General features: G+C 42.7%; 1 protein-coding gene across 4 annotated transcripts in view; it reads right to left on the bottom strand.

The window, feature by feature from the left end:
* The window catches only part of CGNL1 (cingulin like 1), a 71,697-nt gene that overhangs the window by 31,671 nt on the left and 13,114 nt on the right, over positions 1–26,912 (bottom strand). For all 4 annotated transcript variants that reach the window (XM_072148136.1, XM_072148133.1, XM_072148135.1 and 1 more), the window contains exons 2-8: positions 24,030–25,596; positions 10,733–10,827; positions 9,975–10,071; positions 7,762–7,863; positions 7,272–7,420; positions 5,142–5,283; positions 4,113–4,325 (exon numbers count right to left, since the gene is read on the bottom strand). In XM_072148136.1, the coding sequence (XP_072004237.1) occupies positions 4,113–4,325; positions 5,142–5,283; positions 7,272–7,420; positions 7,762–7,863; positions 9,975–10,071; positions 10,733–10,827; positions 24,030–25,583 (2,352 nt within the window). In that variant the 5' untranslated portion in view covers positions 25,584–25,596. The remainder of the gene's footprint in view (positions 1–4,112; positions 4,326–5,141; positions 5,284–7,271; positions 7,421–7,761; positions 7,864–9,974; positions 10,072–10,732; positions 10,828–24,029; positions 25,597–26,912) is intronic.

Genomic DNA, 26,912 nt, shown 5'->3' on the forward strand with positions numbered 1-26,912 from the left:
TCATTTTAGAGTAGAACTTCTTTACAGTGTCCAAAAGACCATATAAGAGATTTATCAAGCAGTCTGCTCCCCAATTCTAGAGTCATTTGCGGCAGAAAAAAAAATGCCTGAAAATGCATTTATTAAGGATTCTTAAGGCACTTTTCCCATCTTCTGCAAAAAGGGGTGAGGCCTCAGGAAAAGCGGGCGTGGTTTCACGGTAAAGTCGGCAAGCTGAAAAATTCATTGTAGTTTGCACCATCTGTTAGTTGATCTAGTTTAACGTGCCAAATTAATTTGACAGTATTCTACCATGCAAGATTTATCATCATTCTTCAGACACAGAGATAAATCTGGTGCAGCAGAAGACTGGTCTAGCAGTACCCTGCACACATTGTTAAATTTCCCCCTGTATCATTTTCAGAAAACAACCTATTCTAAGGGTATGCTCATTCAATGGGCTTTAATTGAACAAAGACAGGACACACACTAGAAAATTACTGTTGAAAGAACGGAGTGTGGGGACAAGATGTCCGGCGCTCAGAACTGCTAATTATGCATGCCCCTGCACCTCCCTCCCTGGGAGGGGCAGGTGACGTCATACTGGTAGAGGGAGCTGCAGGGGCATGCGTAGTTAACAGCCTGGAGCGCCGGACATCTGGTCTCCGCACCACCAATTATAACTTTCTTTTCTAGGTGATCCCGGTTTGTCAAGATTCACAATGGACAGGGCCGGGATAAAGGTGAAGAGAAGCTGGGGGGGGGGGGTATTTTAATAATTGAGTTTTTTTATTTTTACAGACAACCCATAGTTACAGACAGACCCCTCTGACCTCTGGGACTATAGTAAAGCTTTTAGAAAGCTTCACCAGACTGCAGTGATCAGCTGTAAGATGTCTGTAATGAAGCTTTATTGATAATCCTTGGTGTCATTACAGCAAAAAGTGTTTAAACTCCAATTGTCACTGGGGCCAAAATTTTGTCTGGATTGACAACTATAAAATATACAGTTTCGACTTACATACAAATTTAACTTAAGAACCAACCTCCGGACTCTATCTTGTACGTAACCCAGGGAAAGATGAGCAAGAATTGCCATTTTTATTGACACCTGTCCCAATAATTTTGGCAGAGTGAAGCCATTTGTAGTAGAAGCAGGAGGTGCACTTTATTTAGAATTCACTGCAGGTTTTGGAAGAAATAAAAACATGCAGAAACTCATGACTTTGCGTTCCAAATAATAAAATGTGCTGATGTCGTTTTAGGATTACCATTTACTGCTCAGTTGATTTGCACAATTCATAGAAACCGGCATTTACTCCTACAGAAATTGTATCATCATCAAGTCTATAAAAACTGCAAAGCGTTTAGTGTATATAACTGCAGCATGCGGAGATATGACTGACTAATGATTGACTAAAGATGCCAAAGTTTATGCCAATGTTTTAAGTAAACAAAACTTACTATTTTGACCACAAAGAGAACATATTTACAAAATTTAAATCTGTAATGTTCCTTGCTCTTAAATATGAGAAAAGTTAATTCCTTAATTCCTTGGAAATAATGGAAAACCCATTGGCTTTTTTGTTGCTGAAATTCATACAAAAAGAAAAGTCTACAAAAACTGTGCACATCGGACTCCCTAATATTCTTTATTTATGAGATGCGCTCAGGACCTCTTCTGGAGGTTACTGTAGCTTTTGGGTGGGTTCAGACACAAGCTCTGTTTTGGACATCGCAAAATTCAGCCAACCTATGTTTATGGCGCTCTACTTTGTCAAAGCCAGAGATGGTGTCAGGACCAACACAAAAAAAAATAATGGTGCAAAAACTATGAAAGTGCTGCCGATATTGGACAATCTTAATTTGTGATGTGCAATGTTCACTTCAGCAATGGGACTTCTATTGTTCTACTTTGTTATAGTAACATACAAGTAGCAGCCCGCGTGGAAAGGAATAATGGGCACCAACCAAGGTCCAAAGGACCCGAATGACTACAAAAGGGTCAGTCAGGCTCCGAATAGTATGTGCATTACTTTCCCCACTAAAAAAAAAACTTTGTATGCATGCTTTTAAGCACATTCCACAATGTTGAATAATATGCATAGCATTTGTTTTATTTTTACCATTTAACATTACCTTGTATTTTTGTCAATGGCTACACTACATTTTTCATTCCAAACTCCCAGAGCACTCAGAAGAGAGGATGAATATTTAAAAAATCATCCAGATATTGCACAATGTTTCACTTCACACTTGTACCTAGAAATGCCAACTATGTTCTCAAGATAAGACTTCATAGAGTGTATTTAACATCTCAGAATGTACTCCCTTGAAAATTATTTGAAGGAGCGGCGATAGTATCATGAAAATAACGAAATTCGGGTCTATTGAGAAAGATCCAGAAACAAAGTATTACCATAAAGGCTATTAATTAAATTAATATATTAGTTGCTATTGATGTATTTCTGAGTAACTTACGACTTGCTAGGCAAACTCCACTAAGCAGCGCTCCAGCGTTATCTTGGCGATTAAAGGGAACCTACCACCACGATTCTACCTATAAAGGTAGATCGGGTGGTAGGTGGATGTAAGGGACGTGAGGATAGCTCTTTTTAGAGCTAATCCTCACATCCCCGCTAACTTTTGGCAAACTTTATTGAACAAATATGTAAATTTAGTTATGCGGCTACTGGGGCGTGGAGTAGCCAGGCACGATGCTACATGGTGCGGCTACTCCACGCCCCAGTAGCCACATTACTCCTCCTACCCTGTTGTGTGCTGCGCGCCCTCGTCAGTCATGATGGCGTTCTGCGCATGCGCAGAACGCAGGCCCGTGGCTAAACAGCCCCAGCTCCGAGGCCGGAGCTACTGCGCATGCGCAGTAGCCGACTTGTCGGACAAGGGCGCGCAGCTATGAGGAGCTGCGCGCCGCACACAACAGGGTAGGAGTAGTAATGTGGCTACTGGGGCGTGGAGTAGCCGCGCTGTGTAGCCTCGTGCCCGGCTACTCCACACCACAGTAGCCCCATAACTAAATTTACGTATTAGTTCAATAAAGTTTGCCAAATGTTAGCGGGGACGTGAGGATTAGCTCTAAAAAGAGCTATCCTCATGTCCCTTACATCCACCTACCACCCGATCTACCTTTATAGGTAGAATCGTGGTGGTAGGTTCCCTTTAAGTGTTCTGTTATTCTCCTATAGAAAAAGATACAACATTACAGCTCCTCACTGAAGTGACTGTCAAGCAATGATGGAGCCAAAAAGTATCTTTTTTATGAGCAAATAAAAGAACACCTTGTCACCAAGATAACACTGGAGAGCCGCTATCATGGAGTGTGATTGTTTTACTTCACCCTGACTTTTGGGTCATGTCTCTACACCAGATTCAGGCCTGGATGTCTGTACTACCCTGTCCTTAAAAGGGGTTTCCCCACGAAGACAAGTGCTGAGACCCCCTCAGATCGCGAAAACAAGGGGTCTAACTGACCCCCTCGCCGCTCCTTAGACTAATGGACCAGACGGCCGCGCATGACCATTCTGCTCCATTAATCCCTATGGAGCTGATGGAAATTGCCGAGCGCAGTGCTCGGGGATCTTTGTCAGCTCCATTAAGATTAATGGAGAATGGTCATGCGCGTCCGTCTGGTCCATTACTCTCATGGAGCAAGGGGGGGGGGGGTGTTTCTCGGTCAGAGCCTTAGTTTTCGCGATCTGCAGGGGTTTTCGCAATCATGGGTGATCTGTGGGGATTTTCTCGATCTGTGGGGGTCTCAGCACTGAGACCCCCACTGGTCAGAAAGTTAGGCCCTATCCTGTGGATAGGGTACAACTTGTCTTAATGGGAAAACCCCTTTAAGGGTGTGGTGAGTCTAAAAACTTATCAGTATACATTCACATCCATTAAGTCTTCAGCTATTATAATAGAACCAAATTTAAAAGGGGCCATGCACCAGAAATCAGAATAATTTCCTATATTATACTTGAATGCAGTAAATCAACAGCAGGGACATATTCTTTGCCATATGTACAGGTACACGTGGTGAACTACAAACGACTGTGTATACCAATGTTTTGTAAAACGTGGAGGTTAAACGTCCAAAAAAGGTCTACAAAGTAAGAATGGTTTACCTTGACTGCGTCTTCCAGGCTTTCTCGCATCTTCTTTAACTCTTTTTCATATTGTTCTCTGAGTTTATCAATCTCCTGATCATGGCTGGATACTTCTTCTTTCAGAGCTCCCTTTAAGGCTGTGAGTTCCCGCTCTCTCTTCTTTAACAGGTCTTCTTGTTCCTCCCTGGCCATCAGCAGTTCTTGAACACCTTGTTTCATGTGCATAAGGTCCTTGAAAAATCATCATAAACAAAGATATTGAGAATAAAACTTTTTACACCAGTCATAAAACCGTATGCCTTATATAATTCACAGTATACACAGTAGATGGCTGCAGCAGTAAAACAGGTCTAATGCTTGTGAAACATCATGGGAGTACTGCGATTAAACAGATCATTATGCCCAAACCTTGTCTACCACTATACAGTCAGCAGGCTGTATCCATAATAAGTGCTAAAATAGGCCTTCTATTAAAATCATCTCATTTTATTTTCACAGACCCATTAACTTCAGTGGGTGAATTGTATTGGTTTTATAGCATGAACCAAAGCCAAAAATTGCAACACTAATAACTGTGGCCCGGTCAAAGAGCTCTACCAATCCAATATTTATGGTCTATTCCAAGAATAGATCATAATTATGTAAAGCTTGATAAAAATTTTAACTAAAGACAAAAAATGGCAATTAACACAATATGACCTTTATTATTAGTTCTATTATATGCACCTTACAATCACTCAAATACCCTAAGAAAAACTGCAAAAACTATAAGGCCTCATGCACAATACCGTAAATGAGGGTTTTTAGCTAGCTGCAAATATAGCACGGCCCCCATTGCCCGGTCATGGTGAGGTGACAAATCATGTCTGATGGCACTGTGACAGAGCCGGTGTCTGCAATGCAAATTATAGAGCCGGTCCTATTCCTGCGCTCAAACATCCCCCTATTTCCACCCACTCAAAACAGGTAGCAAACCTTTCCCCGTTTGTGGCCATTTGTTCACAGTATATCAACCATAAGAATTAGTAGTAATTTCTTTTAACTGACCTGTATCAAAGCTTCCCTCTCCCCATCATCAACAACAGATCGCTTTGCATTATCCAATTCATCGTGCATCTCTGATAGCTGCTCCTGCAGGTCTCTGATCTCCGTCTGATACTGCTCTTGCTCCATCTTTAGCTCAAACAATCTATGGGAACAAAAAGTAAGCAGGTGTCATTATCTGCTATAATAAGTGTCCAGTGACAAAAATATATAGCATTGTGGATTTATAACTGTAAATGGTAAAACTTCATGCAGCCTATGCCATGAAGCTGGTCATACATTTTATATAGCTGTCAATCAAATGACTGAATGGCGAAGAAAAGTCTAAGACCACTCCCTTATTAATCTGTACACTTTACCAGGTCAAGAGGTTCAGGTGTAGTGAATTAGATGGAGATAAAAACCACAGAAATCAAAAGCGATAAGTTCATCAAAAAGACAGCTAATGTGTATGGGAAACTACCGTACATAAAACTTGAGTTTTATTGAGCCTTAAAAAAAAATTCTCATTACTGTAGTTAAAGCATTTTCCTTAGAACAACTTTCCTTCAATCTTGAAATATTAATATCAAGTTATTTGAACATTCTAATGTTGCATGCACACTCCGTATTACATGTAGAAAATATGCAGTGTAATATAGTAGCAGCATAGTGGATTGGAATCATACAAATCCCATCCACATGATGGGTACAAAAAAAAAATATCAAGAGCACAGCTTTTGCAGCATAATCTCATACAGAATTCAACGTTTGAAATTTAATAAAACAGCACAAACCCTCATCAGAAACCAGACCTTTTCAGCTGGTTTCTGCTGCAACAGAATTCCCACTGTATAAATTCAGCCATCCCATTGTATGCAGAGAGCCTCTATGTTGTAGCCTTAGGAGGTTATGTGAAAAAGTCTGTCACTTCTCGTCACCTCACAGTAAAGGAACAATATAGGTAAAGGAACACTAAGGCATTTGGCCTATGCTCTTGTACAACAATCCATCAGCATAAGTAAAATAAGTAGTCATTTATCTTCTAGCTTGTTGTTTGGAGCACTTACTTGCTGGTAAAACTATAATATTAATCCACTCTGAAGATAAAATGTTATCATATTCATTCTATGTATTTTGCATTCGTAATTTTCGATTACATGAGCAGTGCATACAACGCAAGAACCCAGTGCACTATACAAAATAAAGCAAAGCAAAGTAGAGTAGAGAATATTATTATTTTTTGCACCCTCTTCTCTACAATGCCAGTGTATCTAAAGGCAGTTTTGAAGTTTGGCCACAGCAGACATAAGGAGGAGAGGAGGCTAAAGCTTAACCCCTTAAACACTAAATAAATCATCTCTTTAAAGGGGTTTTCCCATGAACAAAAGTTAGGCCCTATCCACTGGATAGGGCCCAACATGCTATTCAGTGGGGGTCTCAGTGCTGAACACAGTGCTCAGCAATTTCTGTCAGCTCCATAGAGATTAATGGAGCAGAACGTTCTTGCATGGCCGTCTGCTCCATTCATCGGATGGAGCGACAAGGAGTCCGACGGACCCCTCGTTTTCGTGATCTGTGGGGACTCAGCACTGAAAACGAGGGGTCCGTCAGACTCCTTGTCGCTCCATCAGATGAATGGAGCACACGGCCATGCATGACCGTTCTGCTCCATTAATCTCTATGGAGCTTTTGTTTGTGGGAAAACTCCTTTAAAAGTCTTCTCTTATCAATCCCCCAACCATTCCCTTCCTGGCTTTTGAGTTGTGATATTGTTGCCAGATTCACTTATTGGTTGTAGTGGGGCAAAATCATTTAGAGACCAGTGGGAACTGGGAAGCATCGAAGCAGCAATGATGAGCAATTGCTGAGAATCCATGAGAGAGAGATGCTTTTTTATTTTTTTTAATAATTTACACCAATTGGGGCCATTGAGAAAAATAACGATACAGCGCAAGCTTTTGCCATATGGGATACAACATACATGGGGGGAAACACAAGAAAAAAAAAAAAAAAAAAAGATAGAACAAAAACAAAAGCATACTACATTCTACAGTTTTTACAATATAGACTATACTGAAGAAATATTATGAATACCCCATACAGTACAAATCAGGAATGTGCCTTAACAATGAAGGATTAACCTAAACATACTCTTCTAGATGTTTTCTTAATTCTTTCTCACTCTCCCCAAGTTTCCCACGAAGACCTAAATTCTCATCCATGCTGCGTTCAAGTTGTTGTTCAATGTCTTTAAGATTTGCCTTTGTCTTAAACTTCTCTTCTTTGTTGCTTTCCTGATTCTGAATTCCGTAAGAGAGAAAAATAAAAGTTATTAGTAGAAAACAACTACAGTTTAATACAGGCATCCCATGAAAGAGTACAACAGATATAGACTTACTAACTACAATCCTCTCCCATCAGTAGTTCCATAAACACTCCCCATTATGAAGGCCCTGGCGTTCAGACATTACCAGTAGGAATGATAGAGGAACAACACAGCAGAGGTGGAAGAGAATGGTGCTCCAGAATTGTTATTTCACAGACAATGCAGGAATTTATAGTAAATAGACAGGTCAGGAGAGAGTTTTATAAAGGTACTGCATCCCCTATTATAGAATAGAATGGCCTGATAGTTTAGTACCTTCATCTGCTCATCAAGTTGTCTCTGGAGGGTAACAACCTTCTTTTCAAGCTCATTTTTTTGGTCAGACAAAAGCTTTATTTCAGCGGTTGGATCAGGAGCCTGAAAAGACAAATTGATTTAGTTTCATGTACATAAATCTCAGCATAAATTGCTTTCCTTTACAGCAGATTTACAGTTTGGCATAGCTGTCATCTAGAAGGTATTACCATAATAAATTATGTATACAATACTTCAATTTTACCATGACACATCAGAAAGCAAGGCAATGAACTTTGTTTTTTTTATTGTTAATAAGTAATAACAATAAGACAAATGCTGCAACTGGTAAATTTAATCTTAAAAGGAAGCGTGTCATCAGAAATTGGCCTAATAAAGCAATACCAGTTTATGTTTCTTTTATGGTCCAGAGCGGTGGCATCATCCAGCAAATAATGTTTGAAGTGAGATGTAAAATGGTTGTATAAAGTCAGTGAGGCGGAGCGTTTAGCGCTAAAGTCAAGATCTCTCCACCTGAGAATACCTCCTACACTATGATGGATATCATTCACTGGACTTCAGGACATCTGGTTAGTGAGCTCTCAGAATGTTTTCTTCAATGTAATTGATGGTCCTGCATCCAGAGGTAGGGAGCTTGACTTCAGTCTAAAACTCTCCGTCTCCTTGACTTTATACAACCATCTCGCTTCAAAGTCGATTTTATGGATGTGCTACTGCACCAGGTCATGAAAGAAACATGGAGGTGTTCAGCTGCTCGACAACAAACTGATAGTGATTTATAAGGTCAATTTCTGCTGACAGGTTCCCTTTAAAAAAAACATCTAAAAAGGCTTTCAAAAAAGTGTAAAATCTTAAATCTTTATGAATCTGTGCTGCTTACTGGTCCACAGGCAATGTCTGAACATGTGACCACTGCAGCCAAGGTGTCGCTACAGTGCAGCTACAACCCTAACACCCACTTTACGGTCTTTCCTCTCCCATATGTAGCACTATCAAAAGAAAGATTCACTCTGTATAATCGGTAAAACAGCTCATGCACACTAATGTGAAAGTTGGATGTGCACTAGCCTTTTTTAGACCAGCTGCCAGAGACACAAACATTAGAATAGGTCCTTTTCCTGTCGAGTTTGTGGCTTGAGCAGTCTGTTTCTATTGTCATTGGCACACGAGCCGCGCTGGCCTACTGATGACAGTCAGGCCATAAACAATGGTCTATGGGACCACAGTTTATGGCCCGAGAAGCTGCAGATGTGTGCAGGAAGCCTAACACAGTGGAGAGGGGAAGGAGACTTGTGCATTATCTTTCATTATGGTGTGAATGAAGACTGAATGGGACAGCTGGAGCTAAACCTTCTAAAAATAAATGAAAAATCCTACAACCTTTACATATATAAACCGATATATATATAATATAAACTATATATCACCAACGAGGTATTATCCCCATTTTTTTGCAATTCTGTTCTATAGCACTGCACACAGGACTGATCATGTGATAAACAAGAAAGAATGATCCATTATATCACCCTATAATGGGAGCAGCTGTATGATATGGTACATAGTAGATGGATATTATTCCTATCCAATTTTACATCATATCAAACAAATGCTGCAAAATAAAAGATTAGTAAAAGCTCAAGCAGTTTATTAATTGTAAGGGTACACTGTAATATTAAACCAAATGATCATGTGGCTCGGAGAACATGCAGCTGAATGCATATTTTAAGAAGTCTTTAAAATTCAGTATTTAATCTGCTCCTCTAAGGAGTCATGAGTTTTGGATTAAGGAATAAAAAAAACAAGCTGCAATGCTCTGAAAACAAATGTGTGACTTCCCACTTAGAGTCACCTCTTAGTTGCAGGTTCAGCCAGTCACAGATGTGTTCATTTTAGTAATACGTTTTGTAGAGCCTACATGAACCTAAATAAACCAACTAACCCATAATTGAAAAATAAAAAAAAGGAAGTAGTAGGAAATGAAGGATAATCAATGTTCTATTCAGGTCATTGTTCTGTGGTACTAAAAGGTAAACTGTAAGTAAGTAGGCTAATATTGACCATCTACTGTAGAGGTAAAGCACCACAACAATTACAATATGAGAAGTAAAGCTCAAGGCAATAAAAAGGTCATTAGGAGAAGTAATATAAACCAGGTCATATCTCAGGGTGTGTAAAGTGTAAACACTAGAAGCGAAAGCAGCGGGAAGATTTACCTGCACCGAGCTGGATGATGCTCGGGATTTTAAAGTTTGAATCTTTTCAAAAACCAAATTGACTTTTCTTTTTGTTGCATCGTCATTATCGTGGCTCCTATGAAACAAGATAACAATAATAAATCATGGAGATAAGCTGAATTTTACAGCAATTACTGGAAGTATCATTATATGTAGTTAAAGCAAAAAACTGTCAGGGGTTGTTTCCACCCTAAACTATGCAGCAGGATTTTCCCATGACCAAACATCTCCCACAACGCTCTGTCGACGAAAAGTTCTAAGGGGTTTGTTTTTGGTATACAAGCCTTGAAACAGTTGCAATTCCAAGAGCACAACCCCTTATGCCAGCTGGGGGTGTGTAGGGTTGTGAAGGGGGTCCAATGCAGGGCATTCCTGCCCCTGTGCTAGTTCCTGGCACAGGTTATAGCGCGTTTCTATGCATTGTTCTGCCTGTCCACTAGATATATTAAGAGGCCAGGGCCTCTACATATATCATGTACAGAGCAGGGGTTGGGGCCTACATTGTTCTGCACAGTCCTCTTCATCTCACAAAATGTTATATTTTTCAATGTAGGTTTTTCGACACATCAAATATGAAGTCTTATTTACCTCCAGTTCATACAGACAAATTGAGTACTTCAAGTGCTAGACTAAAGAGATTCATGAACTGTTCCATCAAATATACAGCTCTTAAAAATTAATACATGTAGAAGATGATATTAGAATGCAGTACACATGTAGGATACAGATTTACTAACCCTTCTTTAAGGTAGTTGAATAGTATCTGCTTAGCAGTTTCCTCACTCGTCTGCTGGGAAAGTTGTTGCTGCCCCTTCAACAGATCAGGCGTCACCTGAAAACAAGGAAAATACACATTAAAACTAAAACTCTTCAATACATAAAATGTACATCAAGATAGTTGGAGCATACTGTAAATGCATGAAATATACCAATGTAAAATCTACTACTAAATAATAAGGTAAGGACATTGTTCTACCCGACTCGAGATCTACAACAATCGAAACACAATCGCCCACAGAAAAGTACCCATTACATCAGATATTATTATAGTGAACACAAAATAGCATTCACAATGCGCCTCTTTTGTCCATTTGGAAAGTCTCAGCTACTTCCACACCCATGTTCTTCTGTCTGGACATTGCCATTTTCTTCTGCAATCTAGCTGAACAACAGGAGTGCTGAGGTTTCCCTTAAACTCCAAGTAAAACAATGAAGGGACACTGCTCAACATCAGGATACGGGTCCTACCAGAAGTCAAACTATGCTGAACATATAAACTGGCATATCTCAGGGATAGGACACCTCCATAGAATGTGTGAACATCCCTTTAAGAAGCATCAAAGTTTCTCATATATATCGAATGATGACAATTCTGCATCTACTCCAGCAGAAGTCAGCAGAATTATATGTACACATTTAGAAGAAAATTAAAGCAATGTCTGTGCAGAAGATGAAGATTTATTCCGATATATTAGCGAGATAGTCTGCATCCCTGCAGATCGGCAGCCATTCCAACCCTGTTTCCATTAGTTTAGCACTCCAGGCTTCACCACAGGAACACAATCTTATACTTGTGCCTTTATAACTGCAGTAAGACGCTTGGAACAAAGCATTAGAAAGAATATATTTAACCCATTCAACATCTAAGGAAAAGTCCGAAAGGGGGTGAATCATATCTCAAGGGAGGAAATATCTGCACATGGCATGCAGCTTCTCCACCCTACTGTGTACATATGTTTTTGTAGATAGACAAATGGGTGGAGTACAGATTAGTAATGCTGCCGGAGAAGACCATGATTTGTCATGCATGCCCTGTCAATGTGCCAAAACCACAATAGGAAATGTACATGGGCTAAACCAATTTTTTGTTCTCCTTTGATTTACAATTATCCTATTATTCATGTTTTACAGCAGAGGCAACATCTATTTGGACAAAACATTGTACAATACAACAAAAAAAAATATTGCAAACCATTGGTTGTTTTAACAACAAAGACTTTTCCCATAAAAACATGAAACTACTACTAGAAGAAATAGGGGGGAAAAAAAAAAAATCACACAATGATAAATTAGGTCCTAAAAAAAAAAAACCCAAAGAGAATAGAAATTAGCTTTAAAAAAAAAAAAATGAAAAAATATCTTTTCTTGTGCCCATCTGACATATCACCCTGTTGTAGAAGTCATGACAGACTGGACTGGCGATAGCAAAGTGATTAAAAAGATTGACAAGAAATTTATTAAAATGATTGGGGTCACAGCAGTAGCTCAGGATTTCCAGAACAGCCAAGTTTATCAAAGTTCATTGTGAAAGGGCAGTAGGAGGCTCATGTTATTGCCTGTTAGGTGGCCGAGCTTCAGCTGCTGGAAAGACGCCATCGCGTCCTGGCGGTCTGTTCTCTCACTAATCCACCAAGCCAAGGAAAACCTTCAGCAGAGGGCGACGGCTGGGGTAAAGCAAAAGCTAAATGCACAACAGACACTTCAATTTCTATCCATTTGTTATCAGATTAGCCATGTGATTTGTTTCTATCCTCCAAATTAAAATAAGCAAATTAATAACATTTACTCGAAGAACTACCATAAATCATTTCGATTTAGAAAAAGAAAAAACACAACTTTGCTCGAAGCTCCGTTATCACCCGCTACTAAAGTAATAATAACAGGAGTATAACAGATCTGTAAATTGTCCATTTATACCCCTTCTTGCACTGCGACTTACTATGATGTCATGGTGCCGGGGGGGGTGGGGGCTGTGGCGGTATGAGAGAACTCCATACACAACTGACACCTGCCTCCAACTGCCATGGTCGGCACTGGTACCAATTACAGAAGTGCCGGTGACCAATCCGCTCCACCCTCCCCCAGATCATTGGAGTTTGCCGATGGATTGCCATGGCAGCCTACAGTCTGTGTGTGTGTTATTGACCTCAGAATTTGAAAAAAAATGACGATTTTTTTGTGAAACATATATAAAATGTTGGTAATTCCACGACAGTACCAACCCAAAGAATAAAATGGAGGCGTCATTTGGAGTGCACAAAGAAAAATGTAAAAACAGAACCCACTTGAAAACACAGCAAAATTTTACAGCACTTGGAATTTTTTTCCAGCTTTCCAGTACATTACATAGATGCACACACATCTCTCTAAAAAGTGCACTGTAAAGGTTAAATTCAATGGACTTTTATTGGCTTCCGCGAGTGTCTGTTTGCACTGCTTCTGTTGTGCTGCAGTCTCCGTCTCAATTTTCCACTTAAATAACAGAAGTGGAGCAAATGAACACCAATGGTGTCCATTAATGTCCAATGATTTCAGTAGACTTTAAATGGCTTCCATTAGACTTAGGCCCCTTCTCCACTGGCGTTTTTCACGCGCGAGTTCTGCGCGTGCATTTGACGCTCAGAACTCGCATTGCACTCTGTCCCATTGTATTCAATGGGTCTTTCTCCATTTGCGTGGTTTTCAACGCGCGTGCTTGCGTTCGTTTGCACGCGCGTCAAAATCGCAGCATGCTCTATTTTTGCGAGTCACGCGCAATTTTCACGCCCCATTCAAGTCTATGGAGATGCATCAAGAACGCATTGCACTCGCAATCATTGCAAGTGCAATGCGAGTGCAATGCGTTTTAAACGTAAGGGTTGCTAGGTGACCAGTATAACAGTATTTCCCCTGCTCGCGAACGATCATTTAATTAAAAAAACACAATGAAGAACAGTGAAGAATAGAATAAAACCAGTGAACACAGTGAAAACAGTGACCACAGGATCATTTAAGAGAAAAACACAGTGCAGAACACAGTGCAGAATAGATTACAGATGTTCGGCACATCTGCTTACTTGTCGGGAGATACGCGCGGAGCGGTGCGAACAAAATAGCATGTGAAGAACAATATATATGTGTGTAAAGAACACATTGCAGATGTTTCCATACATCTGCAATGTCTTCTTCACACATATATATTGTTCTTCACATGCTATTTTGTTCGCACCGTTCCACGCGTATCTCCCGACAAGTAAGCAGATGTGCCGAACATCTGTAATCTATTCTGCACTGTGTTCTGCACTGTGTTTTTCTCTTAAATGATCCTGTGGTCACTGTTTTCACTGTGTTCACTGGTTTTATTCTATTCTTCAATATTCTTCACATCTGCTAACTTGTCGGGAGATAATATACGCGCGCGGAACAGTGAAGAATAGATCGCAGATGTTTGCAACTTATCAGAAGACATTATTTTTCAATTAAATAAAACATTTTATTCCCGAACCTTGGTCCCTTTGAAAAAGTCCCATTGACTTAAAAAAACGCGCGTGAAAAACGCACCGAAAACGCAAAAAAACGCGAACAAAAATGAAACAAAAACGCAGCAAAAACGTCAGTTTTTCACGCATTGCACCCTGACGTGAAACGCAACGCTAGTGTGCAAGAGGCCTTAGGCCCCTTCTCCACTGGCGTTTTTCACGCGCGAGTTCTGCGCGTGCATTTGACGCGCAGAACTTGCATTGCACTCTGTCCCATTGTATTCAATGGGTCTTTCTTCATTTGCGTTGTTTTGCACGCGCGTGCTTGCGTTCGTTTGCACGCGCGTCAAAATCGCAGCATGCTCTATTTTTGCGATTCACGCGCATTTTTCACGCCCCATTCAAGTCTATGGGAACGTATCAAAAACGCATTGCACTCGCAAACATTGCAAGTGCAATGCGAGTGCAATGCGTTTTAAACGTAAGGGTTGCTAGGTGACCAGTATAACAGTATTTCCCCTGCTCGCGAACGATCATTTAATTAAAAAAACACAATGAAGAACAGTGAAGAATAGAATAAAAACAGTGAACACAGTGAACACAGGATCATTTAAGAGAAAAACACAGTGCAGAACACAGTGCAGAATAGATTACAGATGTTCGGCACATCTGCTTACTTGTCGGGAGATACGCGCGGAGCGGTGCGCCCAAAATAGCATGTGAAGAACAATATATGTGTGAAGAAGACATTGCAGATGTATGGAAACATCTGCAATGTGTTCTTTACACACATATATATTGTTCTTCACATGCTATTTTGTTCGCACCGCTCCGCGCGTATCTCCCGACAAGTAAGCAGATGTGCCGAACATCTGTAATCTATTCTGCACTGTGTTCTGCACTGTGTTTTTATCTTAAAATGATCCTGTGTTCACTGTGTTCACTGTGTTCACTGTTTTTATTCTATTCTTCACTGTTCTTCACATCTGCTAACTTGTCGGGAGATAATATACGCGCGCGGAACAGTGAAGAATAGATCGCAGATGTTTGCAACTTATCAGAAGACATTATTTTTCAATTAAATAAAACATTTTATTCCCGAACCTTGGTCCCTTTGAAAAAGTCCCATTGACTTAAAAAAACGCGCGTGAAAAACGCACCGAAAACGCAAAAAAAACGAACAAAAATGAAACAAAAACGCAGCAAAAACGTCAGTTTTTCACGCATTGCACCCTGACGTGAAACGCAACGCTAGTGTGCAAGAGGCCTTATTATTGTTCTAGTGATGAAAGGTTGGAGGTTCAAACGCAGGTGTGAATTGGGCCTACAATATAATTGATGAGGTTTTAGTCGGTTAGGAAGATAGTAGTATATAGCAATGATAAACTCCTTAGCTGTGATTGAGGCTAGAGATGAGCGGACCCAAACTTCCCGTTTTAGTTTGTGTGCGCCCAGCACGAACCGGACATATTGCCAACCCTGAACAGGAAGTTCAGGTCCGAACAGCCAATCCAGCATATTAATGCCCCTTCCTACTAGCCATGGCTTTGATTGGCCAGGGGTATCTTCCTGGCCAATCAAAACTATGGCTAGTTGCTAGAGGCGTTTATATAGTGGATTGGCTGTACGGACCTTATTGGCATCAGATCCCAAACAGGAAGTTCTGGTCCAATCATATCTAATTGAGGCCTTTTTTATGTTGTACTTGTCCAGTCATCTAAGCTAGCAGCCACCTCAGGTAGTGTACGAAATATCCTATCATTCGCTCTTTTATGTTACACATGCAAATGGGCTGAAAGGAGTCTTTCATATCTTGGGTTATATAGAAACTAGAACCACGGTTCAACCAATTACCAGTCCATATAAGGCTATAAATGAAATTTATCAAAACTTATCATGTTTACTTTGTGTAGTACAGAATTGGAGATATGATCATTAGAAGATCTAGTTGGAAATTGGATCTTTATCATCCGCAGGTCACATTTCTAAATACTTCTTTCACTGCCTGTATCTCTGCATTGATTGAAAGCACATCATTTTGTTTTCCAAGAGGAGATTCTCATATTTACAATGCAACAAGAACTGAACCGTGCAGCCACAGAGCCCAAGATAGGCGTCTGTAGTGATACTTCTCCTTCAGCCTTCTCTCAGTTTTAAAGTGACTCTTCTCTGCTCATTTTCACATGACTTTTTTTTTTAAATGGGTAGGACTGAATTAACATAAAAGAGGGAATTCTATAAAGGACATTACCTGAGGGGACTGATGGTTTGGTGGTGTAAAAGCTGGTGACAGTGTGCCTTTTAAAATAATATTTACAGTATTTGTTTAACCCTTTAAGGACCTGGCCCTTTTTTGTTTTGTTTTTTCATTTCTATTTTCCACTCCCCACAATCAAAAATCTATAACAGTGTAAGCTTTTAAAGAGAACCTATTATCAGGACAGTCATTTACGCATGTGGAGTTCAAAAATGCCATTGTCGTGCATCTGAATAACTCCAGTGCTTTTTAATGGTTTCTTTTACATAACCTGGCTCCCTGCCAGTAGCTGGTGGAGAGTCCCAGGGGAGGAGGGGAGTGAGCGGAAGGGAGGAGGCATTGAGGAGAAGAAGACTTGTGCTGTTTAACTGCCAATCTACCTTCCCCTTCCCTGGGACTTACCACACACGGCTGGCAGGGAGCCAGATAATGGTAAAGAAACAGTTTCTTTATTTGGAATTATACAGATGCACAACAAAGGCCTTTTTTAAATCAACATACCAAAGGCTACCAAAACCTGTCACGTAAAAATTAGCTTCCAGGTCCCTTTTAAGACAAACTATAATGTCCCTGCAGTATAGTGATCTACATGGCCAGTATTATCAGAAAGCTAATATTTATACCTTTAGTCAAACCTCTGCTCTGTATATATGCAGTATTCTCTGTGTGTGTTTGCCAATCGCTTTTTGTAAAAATTGTATAAATAGCCCCTGCAAGTCACATCCGTGGCTGCACCCATCTTTGCTACCTGTCACATGAACATTACACACTTTCCATCTGCCCTGTTGCATCGCCATTGATGTAAAGCATTCGGAAAAGCCTTGTTTCATGTATTTTAAAACATATGGCAGGAAGAGTGTTTTAACTAGAGATGAGCGAGCACTAAAATGCTCAGGTACTCGTAATTCGAGACAAACTTTTCCCGATGCTCCAGTGCTCGTCTCGAATAACGAGCCCCATTGAAGTCAATGGGAGACTCGAGCATTTTTCAAGGGGACCAAGGCTCTGCACAGGGAAGCTTGGCCAAACACCTGGGAACCTCAGAAAAGGATGGAAACACCACGGAAATGGACAGGAAACAGCAGGGGCAGCATGCATGGATGCCTCCGAGGCTGTTTATACGTACCATTATGCCAAAATTATGGGCAACAGCATGGCCATGACAGAGTGACCGAATGAGGCTAGATAGCATCTAAAACATGCAATAATTGACCCTGACACTATAGGGGACAGCATGCAGAGGCAGCGGCAGGCTAGAGAGTGTCATGGCGACATACCCTAAATGGACTCAGGCTTCACCAAAGGAGGTGAGCAAGAAGCGCTGAAATGATTTCCTATGTGAACAAAAGGTTGACGGTATATTTAGTCGATAACACAGCATGGTGGCGACATAGTGACCAAGTTCCATAACGTATCTGGTGAAACACCCAAAAATGAGCCTGACACAGCTCTTTTGATAAGGGGACAACATGTGGAGGCAGCCATGGAGACGACTTCCATGATTAAGAGCGACAGTATGGGGCATTCATATTGCAATGCTATGATTGTAACTTCAGGTCTCCAGCATGGCGGTGACAGATGGGCCGAGTTCCACTATGTATCTGGTGAAACACCTGAAAATTCTGCCTGGCTCGTTTGATAAGGGGATGATGTGCTGCATATCCTCTCATGCTCCAGCGTCTGGGGTATAGAGAGTTGAAATGAGACATTGGTGGACGCTGTGGAGGATCGTGGAGGCAAAATGGACAGGAAACAGCAGGGGCAGCATGCATGGATGCCTCTGAGGCTGCCTAATCTTGGGATGGAGCTGGCGGTCCACTGCCAGGCGAGATTTCCCCTGTCCAAGCCCCTGTCTCTCGGCTCCTCCCCACCCAAAATGGGCATGGGGGCCAGAAGCGTTTACTTTGAAAAAATTATAATTTTCAAAGCAGGCCGGGTCGTTTGAATATTTCACCTAGGAATAATGGAATAGCATAGTGGTTCAATTTTTAATTGTTTTTACGGAAATGGTTCCATGATTAAGAGCGACAGTATGGGGCATCCATATTGCGCTGCTATGATTGCAACTTCAGGTCTCCAGCATGGCGGCGACAGATGGGCCGAGTTCCACTATGTATCTGGTGAAACACCTGAAAATTCTGCCTGACACAGATCGTTTGATAAGGGGACGATGTATGGAGGCAGTGAACTAGTAGTAGATTAAAGGTGCTGCAGTTAAAACTATGTTAGTTGGATCTTGGGATGGAGCTGGCGCTCCACTGCCAGGCGAGCTTTCGCCTCTCCAAGCCCCTGTCTCTCGGCTACTCCACAAACAGCACTTCTAAGAACCTTTTGTATAAGATCAAGTGTAGTAGCGTTCTTATAAGTTTGGGATATGTCGGGTGAGGGGAATGTAAACAGATGCGCAAGAAGCACTGAAATAATATTGGTAAATGATAAAAGTTTGCCAGTATATTTTGTGGATTACACAGCAGGGTGGTGACAAAGTTAACGAGTTTGATGTAGAAGCCATGAAAACAACCCAAAATTCTGCCTGACACAGCTCATTTGATATGGAGACCATGTATGGAGGCAGCTATATGGACGACTTTTGGAGGCAGCTATGGCGATGACGTGTGGAGGTAGCAATGGAGACAACGTGTGGAGGCAGCTAAAAAGACGACATGTGGAGGCTGCTATGGAGACAATTTAATTTGGATAGTGCCTGTATGTGGCAGTCCCAAAAATTGCTTAAAACAGAGGACCGGGTAGGTGGCCCTCCAGAAAAATTAAATACATAGAGTACTATAGCTAGAGCCAGTTGGCCCTGGCAAAAAATAGCCAGTTTCCTCTGCTTTAGTGTACAAAGAGGAGGAGAAGGAGGACAATGACAAGGAGGAGTGCATACATTATTCAGGTTGAGCTTCTTTCATCTGGTGGAGAATGAAAATCCGGAGAAATCCAGGCTTTATTCATCTTGATAAGCGTCAGCCTGTCAGCGCTGTCAGTCGACAGGCGTGTACGCTTATCGGTGATGATGCCACCAGCTGCACTGAAAACCCGCTCGGACAACACGCTAGCGGCAGGGCAGGCAAGAACCTCCAAGGCGTACAGCGCCAGTTCGTGCCACATGTCCAGCTTTGAAACCCAGTTTGTTGTAGGGAGCCGTGTGATCATTTAAGACGATGGTATGGTCAGCTACGTACTCCCTCACCATCTTTCTGTAAAGATCAGCCCTACTCTGCCGAGACTGGGGACAGGTGACAGTGTCTTGCTGGGGTGACATAAAACTGGCAAAGGCCTTGTAAAGCGTACCCCTGCCAGTGCTGGACAAGCTGCCTGCTCTCCTACTCTCCCTCGCTACTTGTCCCGTAGAAGTACGCCCTCTGCCGCTAGTGCTGTCAGAAGGGAAATACTGTTTCAGCTTGTGCACCAGGGCCTGCTGGTATTCATGCATTCTCACACTCCTTTCCTCTCCAGGGATGAGAGTGGAAAGATTTTGCTTGTACCGTGGGTCCAGGAGAGTGAATACCCAGTAATCGGTGCTGGAATAAATTCTTTGAACGCGAGGGTCACGGGATAGGCAGCCTAGCATGAAATCTACCATATGCGCCAGAGTCCCAACGCGCAAGAATTCACTCCCCTCACTGGCCTGACTCTCCATTTCCTCCTCCTCCAACTCCTCTTCTTCTGCCCATACACGCTGAACAGTGAAGGACTGAACAATGGTCCCCTCTTCTGTCTCGCCAACATTCTCCTCCTCTTCCTCCTCATCCTCCTCCACCTCCTCCGATATGCGCTGAGAAACAGACCCAAGGGTGCTTTGGCTATCAACAAGGGAATCTTCTTCCCCTGTCTCTAGTGACGAGCGCAAAGCTTCCGACTTCATGCTGACCAGAAAGTTTTTCAACAGGCCAAGCAGCGGGATGGTGAGGCTGATGATGGCGGCATCGCCACTGACCATCTGTGTTGACTCCTCAAAGTTACTCAGCACCTGACAGATATCAGACATCCACGTCCACTCCTCATTGTAGACTTGAGGAAGCTGACTGACCTGACTACCAGTTCTGGTGGAAGTTGACATCTGGCAGTCTACAATCGCTCTGCGCTGCTGGTAAACTCTGGATAACATGGTTAATGTTGAATTCCACCTCGTGGGCACGTCACACAACAGTCGGTGAGCGGGCAGTTGGAGGCGGCGCTGCGCTGCCCTGAGAGTGGCAGCATCTGTGCTGGACTTCCTGAAATGCGCACAGATGCGGCGCACCTTCGTGAGCAAATCAGACAGATTGGGGTATTTCTTGAGGAAACGCTGAACTAGGAGATTTAACACATAGGCCAGGCAAGGCACATGTGTCAGTCTGCCGAGTTGCACAGCCGCCACCAGGTTACGGCCGTTGTCACAGACAACCATGCCTGGCTTCAGGTTCAGCGGTGCCAGCCACAGATCAGTCTGCACCGTGATGCCCTGTAATAGCTCTTGGGCAGTGTGCCTTTTATCTCCTAGGCTCAGCAGCTTGAGCACCGCCTGCTGTCGCTTAGCGATGGCACTGCTACTGTACCTAGAGCTACCGACTGATGGCGCCATGCCCACGGATGGTAATTCGAAGGAGGAGGTGGAGGAGGGGTGGGAGGAGGAAGCATAGTAGGCCTTTGAGACCTGGACCGAGGTAGGCCCCACAATCCTCGGCGTCGGCAGTATATGACCAGCCCCAAGGTCAGGCTCGGTCCCAGCCTCCACCAAGTTAACCCAATGTGCCGTCAGCAATATATAGTGGCCCTGCCCGGCAGCACTTGTCCACGTGTCCGTGGTCAGGTGGACATTGTCAGAAACGGCGTTGGTCAGGGCACGGATGATGTTGTCTGACACATGCTTGTGCAGGGCTGGGACGGCACATCGGGAAGAGTAGTGGCGGCAGGGGACCGAATACCGAGGGGCAGCCGCCGCTATGAGGTTTCGAAAGGCCTCGGTCTCTACCAGCCTATAGGGCAGCATCTCCAGGCTAAGCAGTTTGGAGATGTGGACGTTGAGGGCTTGGGCGTGTGGGTGGGTTGCACTATACTTCCTTTTGCGCTCCAGCGTCTGGGGTATGGAGAGCTGAACGCTGGTGGATGCTGTGGAGGATCGTGGAGGCGAAGATGGGGTTTTCGCACGGGAGGTGTTTGGGCCGGGGTCCTGGGCAGGGGGCTGACTAGCAGATGACACAGGGGAAGGAGCAGTGGTGTGCCCGGCCGGAGGTGAACGGGCTTGGTGCCATCGAGTGGGGTGTTTAGCATTCATATGCCTGCGCATACTGGTAGTAGTTAAGGTAGTAGTTGTGGAACCCCTGCTGATCCTGGTTTGGCAAAGGTTGCACACCACAGTCCGTCGGTCATCCGGTGTTTCTTTAAAGAACCTCCAGACTTCTGAAGATCTAGCCCTCGCCACGGGAGCTTGACTATGGGAAACATTTGGCGCTGATGCACCAGCTCTGGTCCTGCCTCTCCGTCTGGCCCCACCACTGCCTCTTCCAACCTGTTCTGCTATAGGACTCGCCTCCGTCTCAGAAGCACTGTGTTCACCCGGCCTATCAACCCAGCTTGGGTCTGTCACCTCATCATCCTCCTTCCCTCAGTCTGCTCCCCCCTCAGACTTCCTGCCCTGACAACAACTTCACTGTCTGACAACCGTGTCTCCTCATCGTCCGACACCTCTTTACACACTTCTTCCACTACGTCAATAATGTCATCATCACCCACAGACTGCGACCGGTGGAAAACCTGGGCATCGGAAAATAGCTCAGCAGCAACCGGACAAGTGGTTTGTGACTGTGGGAAGGGTCCAGAAAACAGTTCCTCAGAGTATGCCGTTTCAAATGCCAAATTTGCTTAGAGGGGGCAGACTGGGGGGAAGGAGGCTGAGGTGGAGGAGCGCTGATTTCGGTGACATGGGTGGACTGCGTGGAAGACTGACTGGTGGACAAATGGCTAGAAGCATTGTCCGCAATCCACGACATCACCTCTTCACACTGTTCTGACCTCAACAGTGCTCTACCACGAGTCCCAGTAACTTGAGACATGATGAACCTAGGCAGTGTAACTCTGCGGCGTTCCCCTGCTCCCTCATCAGCAGGTTGTGTCTCACCCCGCCCAGGACCACGGCCTCTGACCCCTGAAGTAGTAGTCCTCTACCCCTAGGGTTAAACATTTTCCAAATTAAAGTGTAAACTTAAAATTTTTGTTTTTTGTGCTTATTTTTTTTTTTTTTTTAAACAAAACGATGCTATCCTATTGCTATGGCTAGTTTCTAACCTACACTGACAGCACACAACTGGATTTTGTGCTGTGCCTGATGACTTTGAGTTATAAAAAGAAATAAACGTAAAAAAAAATAAAATCAGCAGACTGTGCCTAATTCAAATCAAACCCCTAATACATTGTCCCACTTCAGTGTTTAAGGTGGATATGTGTGTAACTAAGAGCTAAACACAACGGTCACAAGCCTCCCAGCAAATTCCTCACAATATGGTACTAGCTGCACTACTAATGGCAGCAAGCCCAGCCACAGGCAAACCAAAAAAAAAAAAAGTAAAATAAAACGTTATTGTAGCCCTAAGAAGGGCTGTTGGGTTCTTGTAGAATCACTCCTGCCTAACATTATTCTAATAGAACACCCTAACGCTTTCCCTGACTAGCAGCAGCTCTCTCCCTAGCGGCATCCAGACAGAGAATGATGCGAGCAGCGCGGGCAGGGACTAGTCTATTCCGGGGTCACCTGATCTGGCCAGCCAACCACTGCTATCGACGTGTAAGGGTACCACGTCATGCTGGGTGGAGTGCAGAGTCTCCTGGCTTGTGATTGGCTCCGTTTCTGGCCGCCAAAAATCACAACGACGGGAGATGCCATTTTCTCGAGCGGGCGAAGTATTCGTCTGAGCAACGAGCAGTTTCGAGTACGCTAATGCTCGAACTAGCATCAAGCTCGGACGAGTATGTTCGCTCCTCTCTAGTTTTAACCAATATTTAATGAAGATAGCAGATTGCTTTCACCAGTAGTGATGCCTCACCTCATAGAAGTAAAGGACAGGCAACAACCATTTCTTGGAATCCAGTTCCCCCACCATTTTTTTTCAATGGTTCATTATCCTTCAACCCCAAATTTATCCTTGCCTCTACAATGACAACTTGCGGTTAGGCACTCAAATCTCGGACTCCAAGTCCCTGCTACAGCTTGCCTGGGCCTGGACAATGTAATGTACCTTTTCAGGTTAACGGAGGATAGATGGGGGTCTAACATCCAGGCTGAGTGCCGGTGAGCTTTAGCACAGTGCTACCAGAGCAATTGGATCAGAACATTCAAGTCTACTAAGCCCTATGCGTCCGTTTGTTTTTGTGTTGCAGTATTGCAGCTCAGCTTCCATTCATTTTAATAGGATACAAGTTGCAACAGAGCAAGCAGGTCACTACACTCTCATTTTAAAGCTATTCCCCAAATGCATCATGCTGGGTTCTCGCTTTACAAGCCAAAACCCCAAATTCCACTAAATATGTTATCCATTAAATGTAAATATCAGCACTAACCTGTGCACTTTGACCTGAATTGCGTGCATTCACCTTCCTATTCCCCTCATCAGAAGGAAGAGCAATTCTGTTCTGTAACTTTAGTGTGGATGTCATGGTAGAGACATCTCCGTTACTCTTGCCTTGTCTTGGTAGTGTAACTGAATCCGTTTGATCTAAGGAGATAATCCGGTTACTCTTTGTGTCCTTCTGAAATGGAAGTGAACTGTAGCTTTGCCTATTGGCACTTTCACATGATGCCGTATGACTGACAAGGTTTTCAGTGGTGTTTTGTCTCTTGAAAGGTAGTTTATAGTTTTGAGTGTGCGATTTCTGTTGGCAAATCTGAGACGGCCTCAGCAAATGTTCATTTGATTTCCCCAAATTCCTACTGAACTCATTTAGGTAATCTGTATTGCCTTGAAGGCCAAAAGGTAATGCACTATCCACGCTTCTTGCCCTTTTTCGGTCTTCTGGATTAATCCTATTCCGCTTGGCTGATCGGCCTCTTCTTTGTATGGGAATTGTTGAGTCAAACTTTTCGATCAACTCATCAACTCCAGGAATACATCCGGTATCAATATCCCGGCCAGTCCCAGGTATAAAAGGAATATACCTCCGGTTTTCATGCCTGTTAACATTATCAGCATAGATGGCATCCTCTTGCTCTTCAAGCCAGAATTTTTGCAGAGACTGAGAAGATGTTGCAGTGGTTGAAGAGCAGGAAGACCTTCGTGATCGAGATCCTTCCAGAACTGGTCCAGCTGAATCCTGTCTTCTAAATTGTAGAACATCAGGTTTGGTCTTTCTAGGTTCAGTAGTAGTAAAATTTGGACTATACGGTGATCCATTACTGGAAGTAAAAGACTCTGAAGTACAATTGTCGCTAGTACTGCTTAAGATACTAGTATTTTCTATAGGAGATTTCTCTTGGTTTTCTTTCTTGATGGACAAATCTTTGACATCCATCAGGTTTGTTGATGCATTTTTGGTAACTGCATTTTTATGCAATGACATATTAGGAACATTAGGTTTTTCTTTCTCTGTGGGAGATAATGCAAGTGTACTAGTTAGTGTACTTGTTGTCTTATAATTGTCTATATCTACTGAATGTCCGTTTGGATCATATGGTTTTAGGAGCTCAGGATGACGCTGAAAATTGAACAAATTTGTTTTTAGGGATCCTTCCTTAAACTCAGAAGTGCCCTTTTCTGACCGTACATAATTTGCTTTGTTTGATGCGTTACTCACTGGTTTGTATGGGTTTTCTGGGAAATCCTCATCCATGTCTCTACAGGAATTCTGACTGTGCCTTGAGTTCAGCACTGATCTGCTTTGAGAGAGACGATCCGTTTCAGGCATAGAAGCGTTATTGCGCGACGCATGTCCTTCTTTATTATTTAGCACAATAAATGGATGGCCATCAATTCCTTGGACTCTGATGCTTACTCCATAGGAACCCTCTGTCTTATTTTGAGAATTTCGTATTCTCCTTTTCTTGTCCTCATTGTGTTGTATTAAGACACTGGGATCTTGTGGGCGATATTTTAAATCAAAACGGGGATCCATTGCCATTCCTGCTTACCACCTGTAATGGAGAGAATAGATGAAATTACTAACATTGATACTAAGATTAATAACCCACCTAAAATAAATACTTTATTAAAAACTATGATTAAGCATTGTCCTTATCCCTAAAATGGTTCCTTTCCATGACTGCAATGTTAGAAAAATCGCTGAGAGCTCTTCCTCTGAAGCTCCAGCAGTGATGCTAGTCTTTGGTATAGGCCAGGTGGCACATGCCCACTATAGCCGAATGAAGCTGGGTGGTGATATTTTGTAGTCAAAGACATGCTACAAACCATCAGGACCATAACTAAAAACTTAGGTGAACATAGGAATAGCAGTGCCTGATTTCCTGGAGAAATATGGTTAGATGAATTGTTGTATTTATGCTCTTTTAGGAAAAGTTAGAAAATAAAAATTTACTTGGACAACCACCACTTTGGCTGTGCCAGCCAACATGATCCCAGATTACAGTGTATCGCTGTGTTCAAATGATAAAAGTTAATTTTGTCATCACAATAATAGTGATAACATATGGCGAACCTATGGCACAGGTGTCATAGGTGGCACTCGGAGCCCTCTCTGTGGGCATCCAGGCCAATGCCCCAGCACAGAGTTCACCAGAAAAGACTCAAAGAATCTTCCTGCAGTCCCAGGCAAATCAAGATATGCTGCTCTCAGTCTCAGCACTCTTTTACAGTAACGCATTCTTGACTTTTTAGGACTACAGGAAGAGTGAGAACGTATGGAAAGGACCAGATTATCGTTGGAGCTGTACAGGAGAACCCTGGAGAGAAGCTACCATGATAGTCCAAATTTGCCCTACATCTTTCACCTGTATTGGAGTCCTCAAGAGGCCAATTCAATTGAAAGTAATGGAAGAACAGGTAGCAGTAACTTACAGCTTAAATTGCCGTGTAGGTACTTTGCAATAAATCAGTGGATTTTGATAATAGTTTGGGAACTTCGTCTCTAAAAGGTTCACCATCACTGATATATACTATGGGAAAACCAATGAAACTACGGTATATAACTTATCTTCTGCTGGTCCGGAGGTCCAGCCTATATTATAGCCTAGTACTGAACTTATTGTTCTGTAGACATCTATACATACAATGGATCATGGATGGAGGTGCTGTATAGTATTCACTTGTAGGAGAATCAATCTGTACTCCTGCACTTTACAAAACTGTCTCATCACAAGTTACTCTCTTTAAAGAAATGAAATATTAAAACCAGCGCTCCGCTTCCATTTTACAACAACCTCTAAAATAAAATTGAGAAAACTTGACGGCACTCCATTGGTGACTAAATTCCTCTCCACCAGTTTTACTATTT

This window comes from Engystomops pustulosus, chromosome 4 (genome assembly GCF_040894005.1).
Source record: "Engystomops pustulosus chromosome 4, aEngPut4.maternal, whole genome shotgun sequence".
Taxonomy (NCBI): Eukaryota; Metazoa; Chordata; class Amphibia; order Anura; family Leptodactylidae; genus Engystomops; species Engystomops pustulosus.